We start from the raw sequence: 9,514 nt of genomic DNA on the forward strand, positions 1-9,514 counted from the left end.
AAAGGTATTTCTAAAATAAATATAGTTATAATACTCAGGTTATTTATATTATAAAAGTAATATAAAATAAAAATTATATAATTTTATATAAGTTATATAATAACCTTCTGTATTTAAAGTTAGATCTATTATTTAATAATCTTTAGCTATATATTTCTCACCTAGTTATAAAGGACCTATTTTATTCTATATATAATAATAATAATTATTTAGGATTTGATTAATATATTTAAAAACTTATTAGTTTTATTATTTATAAGAGCTATATATTATTATATAAATATATTTTATAATATCTTAGATATTTTTTTCATAAATGTTAATAATATCTTTTTTATAATAATTTATATCTAATTATTTCTGAAGTCTTATTTTATTATATTATAATTAATTTTATTTTTAATTTACTTATTAATAAAGATTATAATATAATAATAGTTTTAGTAAATAAGTTTATAAAGTATATAAGTCTTATTTCTGGCTGTAAGGATTATAATATAGAATATTAAGGATATAAAATAACTACTTATATATAAGCTTATAATTAGGGTATTCTGGCTATTATTATTTTTAATTATAATTTTAAATTTATAAATAATTTTTAGTATATATTATTTAAAGTACTAGATATTAAATAGCTTTATTTATTACCCTATTATTTTTAAATAAATAATATATTTAAATAAATTATTTAAGTTATTAAGATTATATCAAGATACTAAATAGTAGTTATAAATAAGAAAAAATAGCTTATTTTATTATTATTTATTATTATAATAATTAATTCTGCTCTAAATATTATAATATTATTAAGTTTTTATAAATTAATATATAGAATATAACTTTATATATAATAAGATATCTTAAAGAAATAGTTTTGAAATATTTAAAATTTTATATTTTAGATAAATACCTAAGAAGCTTTGTTATTTATAGTTTTATAAATAAAATAATTATTTAATAATAAATATGTGCTATCCTTTATTTATATAAAGGGTTAATCTTATTTCTTAAAGCTATACTATAAATATATTATACTATTAACTAAGTAGTTAGGCAAGTATAGGCCCTATTATACTAGTTTTTTAAAATTTTTAATATTTCTAATAATAATTTAATTTATTATCTAAAATTATTTTTAATATAGAAGATCTATCCCTGAGTATTAATTATATAACTAAAATTATTAAAAAGAATATAAAGTTTAATTATAAATATTCTTAACTTCCATCTATTACTAATAATACTAATCCTGAGTATAAAGTAGAGTAGATTTTTAATAAACAAATAATCAAGTAAAGCAGATCATAAATTAAATATATTAAGTATCTTATTAAATGAAAGGGCTATAGTACTAAAAATAATTAATAGATTAAAAAAATAATTTTTATTCTCTTAAACTTATTAATAAGTTTAAAGCTATTTTATAAATAAAATAATATTTATTTTTTTATTAATATATTCTTTTATATTTTATGCTATATTAATTTATTTTATTTTATTTTATTAATTTAATTTATTTTATTCTATTAATTATTTTTATTTTATCTTATTAAGTAATAATCTATATAATAATTTTTTTTTCTTATACAATAAATTCTTTTATATGGTAAATTCTCTCAAGGACTCTACTAGTGTAACTTTTTACTTATTTTAATCTTTCTTTTTATCTTATTAATATTTTATTATTCCTATAATCCCGCTGTTTTATTTCCTTTTTTTATAATAATCTTATTATTTTCTTAACTTCTCACTAAATATATAACTCTATTATATCTTTATTATTATCCTTATTATTCTTATTATTATTATCCCTGCTAATTATTACTAGAATAACTAAATAACTAACTTTAAGCTTCACGCTAATAAACACTAATCTAAGCAACCCTAACTCTTATAAAAAGGTTTATAATAAGCTTTTATATATAATAAAGAATGACAGTATTAATAATAAAGTTCAGAATATTAATTAAGATAATAATAATAATAATAATAATAAAAAGAATAAGGACTTTAATAATACTAAAAGTAATAAGAGTAAAAATATTAATAAAGATGGAGATAAGAATAATAATACTAATAATAACTAAAATAATAATATTAATAATAACTAGAACAATAATACTAATAATAACTAAAAGAATAATATTAATAATAACTAGAAAGATATTAACCAGCCCTAGCCTTTAATAATTAAAATATCTTTAAAGTAAAGTTTTAAATATTTTAAAAATAAGAAATAGAAAAAGATTATTTTATCCATAAGATTATAATATTATTAAACTTGTAAATAAAGGATTATAAAATCTATTAAAGAAATTAAATACTAAAAATAAAAATAATAATAGCACGTAATACCGAGGCTATAAAATAAAAATATATTATATAATAATAAAATAGAATAGATATTTAGCTATTTATAAATAGTTCTTATATCAAGTTTACTATAGAGAAAGGCCTTTAATTAATAATTTTTTTATATTTTATATATCTTATTAATTTATAATATATTAAAATAATTACTTTAAAAAAAATCTTTATTAAAGATTATAATAAATAATATACTATTAATTTTACTAATAATAGCGACCTTAAAAAAAGAAATTATTAAATAATAATCTTATTATCCTATAAGATAACAATAGTTATTTATATATTATAGTCTCGCAATTCTATCATGCCTTAATTAAAGCAGATATAGTATAAACTTAATAGTAAATAATTAATAAAATTATAACTCATAACTCTGTATATAATAATTATATTTAGAATAATTTATTATTATATAATAGACTATTACCTCTAAATTTTAATATTTCTTATTTATATATCTGGGGTACATGCCTGCAATTTAAAAAAAAGAAGCTGGTTTATATTATTCTAGATTATTTATATTTATTTATTATTATAACAATCTATTTGATTAAGAATAGCACTATAAAAAAGGAGGGAGAGCTAATCTCTAAATTAAAAAATAAATAGTATATAACTTTAGATAACACTTAGTCTGTAAAAAAAACTAAATTAGCAAAAATTATTAAAGACTCTAATAATAATATCTAAGTTAATAATATTTAAGTTAATAATACTTAAGCCGCCTAAATTAATAATAGTTAAGCTAACTTAATTATTACTTTAGAATATAATAAAAATATTAAGTAATTATTTATTATTATTCCTGATTTATTATTTAATAAATATACTTTAGCAGATATTATTATTTTTACTCTGTCTAATATTACTATGATTATTAGTATTTAAAGTATTTAAATAAAAATATTATTCTTAAAGGTTAAAAAAATATTAAATAATATTTAAGATTTATATTAAGAGTTTAAGGATATATCACTATTTAAGATATTTAATAAATTAAAAGTAATTATATTTAAATTCTCCTCTTATATACAGGCGACTATTATTATTAATATATTTTTATATTTATATTTTTAAGACCTTATTATATAAAATAAAATCTATAAAAGAAGCTTAACACAGCCTTTTATATATTTATACCTGTTTTTATATCTTTTAGTAATTACTTAAGCCTGTGAGAGAATTAAGATATAATTATTTAACTTATTATAATTTATAATAAAGTAAATAAAGCTATATAGGATTTTATTTATCATTTTATTAATATATATAATTATACTATCGCGAATACTGAAGTATTATAAAATATTATTTATTATTATTTAGTTATAAATACTAAGGTATTTATAAATACTAAAAATTTTAAGGATTATAAAAGAGATTATAATAAAATAATAAAGAAGATTATAGCCCTTTAAGAAGATTTATTTATAATATTAATAATTAATAAAGTATTTAGAAAGGATATTACTATTCTAATTAAAAGTAAAAATAATTTTATTAAAAAAAATATTAATTTTATTAAAAAGAATAATAATCTTTTAAAAGAAAAAAATAAACTGAATAATATTTTTTTATGATAAATAATTTTGTAAATATTAATGATATAAAATATATTAAATAAATTAATATATTAGCTAAGGTAAAAGATAAAGCTATTAGAAAGATTAAACTTTTATATGAAAATTAGATTATTTTAATAGAATATATTATTATTCTGTCCGTGGAAAACTTAGCTGTTATTATTTAAATTAAGGCTCTAAAGGAAAAAAATAAAGCTACTATTATTACTATTAATATATGTTATTATAAGGATAATAATATATAAATAAATAAATTAATTTTTTTATAGTAATAAATATTACTAAATCTACTATAACTTTATTTGGATTTATTATAATTTTATTAGAACTATTATTATTTATAAGATTAAATACTATAACCCTGAATATTATAATCCTAATAAAGTATTAAAAAAGATTATATAAAATAAAGATAAATAAGTAATAATAATTATTAGGTTTATATTTTTTTTAAGTCTTTTTTTATTTTTTTTATCTTAGTTTATTTTCTTTTATTATCTTAGTTTATTTTTTTTTCTTTACCTGGATTAATTTAATTTAATTATTTTTTTTATTTTTCTTGGGTCAAATTACTTTCTGAAAGTTAATAAAAATATTTTCTTTATATATTTTTTTTTAATATTATACTGGGGACTTGACTTCTTTGCTTGTTATAATAAACTAATTTTATTTAGGAAGATTTATTTTATTTAATAAGGATATTATATTGTTCTTTATTATATATTTTGCGCCTGTGGTCTTAATAGTATCCTATAATCCTATACTATAAGTGTTAATAGTGTTCTGTAGCTCCCGCCTCCGTAAGGCAGAGGACTTAGTTGTTTTGAACGGACAATCAATTCAATCATCATAATTCTATGATCCAGTAGGAGGCTAATACAAATATGCTTAAATATTTACACGAATTAATTTAATACTTTTATAATTAATAATATTATTAAATTAATTAATAAAGATTAAAATATTTTAATAGATAATCTAGCCAGCTTTTATTTATATATTATTTATATTAGGCTAAAAAATACTTATTTTATTATTTTTTAAAATAGATAAGCCTCTGCCAGGCAGTCTAAATAAATTAATAAAACTTTTAGGGCCTTAAGGGCTAATTTAGCTAGGTTAGATAGTCTATTAGGTAATAGCTTTTATTTATTATAGATAAGTTGTCACGGTGCAGACCTGAGGGTACCGCCAAGCCTGCCAGAACCAGACGGAACCGCCAAGCCGGAAGAACCTATCCCTAATCCTAATCCCCTGACTACTTAAAAGCTTAAATACTAGAAATTCTATTATAGCTCTCTGAGCTACATCTTGTCTATTATTTTATATATAACCTGATTATAGTAATAATCAAAAATCTTATAAATCTAGCCTACCTAATCTAGCTAAATTATTTATTTTGTCCGCCCCTGTTATATTAATTTTATTAACCTGCTAGCCTATACCTTAATATTATATAACTCTTATTTATAAAGCTAGTATTTGCCTAATATACCTGAAATTCTGAAGCTTTTATTTTTTTTAAGGATCTTAGACTATTTGCCTAGTATATTATTAAATATATTAAGAAATAATATACTTATTATAATTAGATTTATATATTTATAATAAATATTAATACTAACTAAAAATATCTCTGCCAGGAAATTTTCTGTTTTTAATAAAATATAAATATTACTATATAAATTACTATCTTCTAAATAAATTATAAAAAAAGTTTAAATTTTAAACTTGTCCAGACCCTAACTAATAAGAGTATAATAATTTAAAAATAAAACTATATAATCTAGATTATTATACTTATAGTTAGTATCCTAGACTAAATCTTTAAATCTATTATTAAAAAATCTCTAATTACTTTAATAAAAATATTTATATTAATTAATTCTAGATTTTCTGCCTCTGTTTATTTTTTTAAATAACTATCTGACCCTAACAAGTTTAAAAATATTAGATTAGATCTTTATTATTTTATTTTTTAAATTAAGAAAAAATAATTATAAATTATAATTATTTTTTAATCCCTTAGGCCTGTATAATTTATATTTTTAATTATTTAAAAAAACTTTTTTATACTTAAGTTCTTCTGTATATTAGAAATAAAATTTACTAGTTAAAAAATTATACTAAAATCCTAAAAATACTTAATTATACTTATAAAAACCTAAACTGTATTTATAATATCTGGAATATCTTATATAATCTAAAATAAAAGAACTAAGAATTTTCTGTTTTTTTTACTAAATTCTAACAACTAGTTATAAAAAAAAAATAATTAAAACTAGTTTTTTTACCTTTCTTAAGAAAGTTTATTAATTAGAAAATAAAGATTATATTAATATATTAAAACCTACTTACTAGAAATTATATTAATCTTACTATCTTTTTACAAAAATTAAAAAATTATTATATTTAATATTTTTATAACTAATCCTGGAAGTCTGTCCTGATTTTAACTAGAATTAATATTTACTTATAAATTTTAATTAAAAATATCTGAAGTTATAATTCCTGAAGTCTAATTAATAAATCTCTTTAGCCTATTATTATTATCCTAAATCCTAATATTATAAATCTTTTTTTAACTCGCTGTCTATCCTCCTATCTTAAGAATAATACTTATAAAAATTATAATAAATATTTTTACTACAGATTAAATTAATGTATAATTAAAGATTATCCTGAACTAAATAGTCGCCTATACTAGATTAATTATATTATATATTTTATTTTTTTCTTAAAGTCTTATTTATCCTTTTAAAAATAGTCTTTCCTTATACCCCAGCCTTATCTTATCCCGCAAAACTTACTTATATTACTACTACTTTAGGCTCTTTAGCCTTAAATAAATTTTTAAATAAAATACTTATATTTTCTAAACTTAAATAAGTAATTAAAAAAGATCAGCCTAGCCTAAGCCGTAACCAGGCGGATTTTCTTATATAAGTTTACTAAATTTCTAAAGTTATTACTAAAGGACTTTTTATTAAAAAAAATTTTAAAAAATTAATTTATTAATTATTTTTATTATATTAAACCCTAGTAAGAGTAAGATTACTACTTACATTATATTTAATATTAGCTATTTTATATCCCGTGTTATAAATAAAAATTAAACTAAAACCTAAAATCTGATCTTATATTTTTTAAAGAAACTTAAATTAATTATAAGATTTAATAACCGCGAGAGTAAGATTAGTATTATTATTTATTATATTTATATAATCCTAAAGACCTATAACTATATTAAAAAAAATATTTTATTTCTAATTATTTAATTTATATACTTTTTTATTATAATTAGATTTTCCTAGCTTAAAATTTATAATTCTAAAATAAACTTTACTAAATATACCCTTTAGTTTAATAGTTAATATTATTAAAAATATTATAATATTTTATTCTGTCCCCAGAAAATCCGGGCCTTATATAATATTTTTATTTAAGCCTGTTTAATTAACTTAAAAATACTAAAGGTCCTCTAGACCCGCGATATTTGTATGATATTTATAAGAGCTTGTGCCATATATATAAGATAAGAAAAAAGAATCTTTATTATTATCATAAAATAAATTAACTAAGTAATCTATGCAAGGTCCCTTAAGAAATCTCTAGTATAAAAAATACCTAATTTTAATTAGAGTTCTAATATTCTTATAAAATTCTAAGATTTTAATAATATATTTTTATTAAAAAAAATAAATAAGTTACTCCTGTATAAAAATTATAATTATATAATTACTTTAGAATCTAGTAAGAGACTACTGTTTAGTTCCTTATATAATATATTCTAGAAAAAGCTAAAGGCCCTCCGGGAATAATTATTTAAGAATTTATAAAAAATTTTTATTTATTTAAGTTTATTCTTTATAATATTTTCTATTTTATTTATTAATAAGCCTAATAAAAGCTTATATTTTTATATTAACTACCAAGCCCTAAACACAATTATAATTAAAGATTATTATCTACTATCCCTGGTAAAAAAGACCCTAAATAATTTAAAAAAAATATATTATTTTATAAAAATTAATATTATAAATATTTTTAATAATTTATATATTTAAAAAAATTAAAAATAAATAATTATATTTTATACCTGCCTAAGCTTATTTAAATTTTTAATAATATTATTTAGCTTAACCAGAGCCCCTGGGATATTTTAGTATTATATTAATAATATTTTATATAATTATTTAAATATTTTTTATACTATTTATCTAAATAATATCCTAATTTATAGCTAAATTTATTTTAAATATATCTGTTATATTTACCAGGTCTTATAAAAGCTGCAAAAAACCTGTTTATTTATAAAATTCTTAAAATATAAGTTTATTATTTCTAAAACTAAGTTTCTAGATCTGATTATTAATTATAAAGAAATCTGGATAAATTTTCCTAAAATTAAGATAATTATTAATTAATTTATTTTAATCTATATTATAAATATTTAAGTATTCCTAAGATTTAATAATTTTTATTATTATTTTATTTAAAATTTTTTAAAGTTAATTATCTTACTTATCAGCCTAACTTGTAAGAAAATACTCTAAAAATAAATCTTATCCTGTTAGGAGGCCTTTAATTATTTTAAAAAAATTTTTATTAATATCCCGGTCTTATAGCTCTTTAACTAAATATATATTATGATTTTAAAGATTAATACTTTTAATTATATTTCTACTAGAGTTTTATTTTAGTATAATAATAATAAAATTTTATATTTTATTATTTTTTTCTTAAAAAAATACTCGCTTATAAAATATAATTATAAGATTTATAATAAGAAATTACTTATTATTATTTAATATTTTAAAAAGTAATATCCTGAACTTAAAGAAGCCTTATCTTTAATATAAATTATTTTTAATTATTATAATCTAAAGTATTTTATATTAACTAAGCTCCTAAACTAATAATAAACTTATTAATTTAAATTTTTATTTTAATTTAAGTTTAAGATTATATACCGCCTTAAAAAATATAAAATTAAATTAAATAACCTAATTAGGAGATCAGAGGATTTCCTTAAAAAAAAAGATAAGTACTTATAATACTAAAATTAAATAATACTAAAACATAAAAATCTTAATATTAGTAAATCTAAATTTAATCTAATAAAAATCCTTAAACCCCTAACCCTACTTACTCTTATAATCTAAATCTATTAAAATATTACTTTTAAAAATAAATAAGACCTATAGCTACTGTCTAAAATCCAGATAAACCTGAGAGAAATATATAAAAAAAATAATCTAATCTGCGAAATCTAAAAGGCCCTTACTATAAAAAAAATTATTATTTAAAAATTATTTTAATTATTTATAAAAAATAAAATAACTTTTTATTTTATAAAAACTACTTATAAATCCCTAAGAATAATAAACTTTAAGTTAAGTTAATTTATTTAATATATAATAAGCCCGTATTAGAATATCCTAAGAAAAACTATATATATAAATTTTTTATTTATAAATATTTTTAGTTTAATATATACTAATATATAGTCTAATAAATCTAGAATTATTATACTTATTACTAAAATATTTTATTCT

General features: G+C 16.7%; 1 protein-coding gene across 1 annotated transcript; it reads left to right on the forward strand.

The window, feature by feature from the left end:
• Nucleotides 1-7,801: 7,801 nt before the first annotated feature.
• Nucleotides 7,802-7,993, forward strand: P170DRAFT_322855 (uncharacterized protein; the record flags this gene model as incomplete). Its single annotated transcript, XM_024843325.1, has 1 exon — nucleotides 7,802-7,993. A coding segment is annotated over one exon (192 nt), but the record flags the coding sequence as incomplete, so codon positions are not given.
• Nucleotides 7,994-9,514: the final 1,521 nt, after the last annotated feature.

The sequence above is a fragment of the Aspergillus steynii genome (genome assembly GCF_002849105.1).
Source record: "Aspergillus steynii IBT 23096 chromosome Unknown P170scaffold_4, whole genome shotgun sequence".
Classification (NCBI taxonomy): Eukaryota; Fungi; Ascomycota; class Eurotiomycetes; order Eurotiales; family Aspergillaceae; genus Aspergillus; species Aspergillus steynii.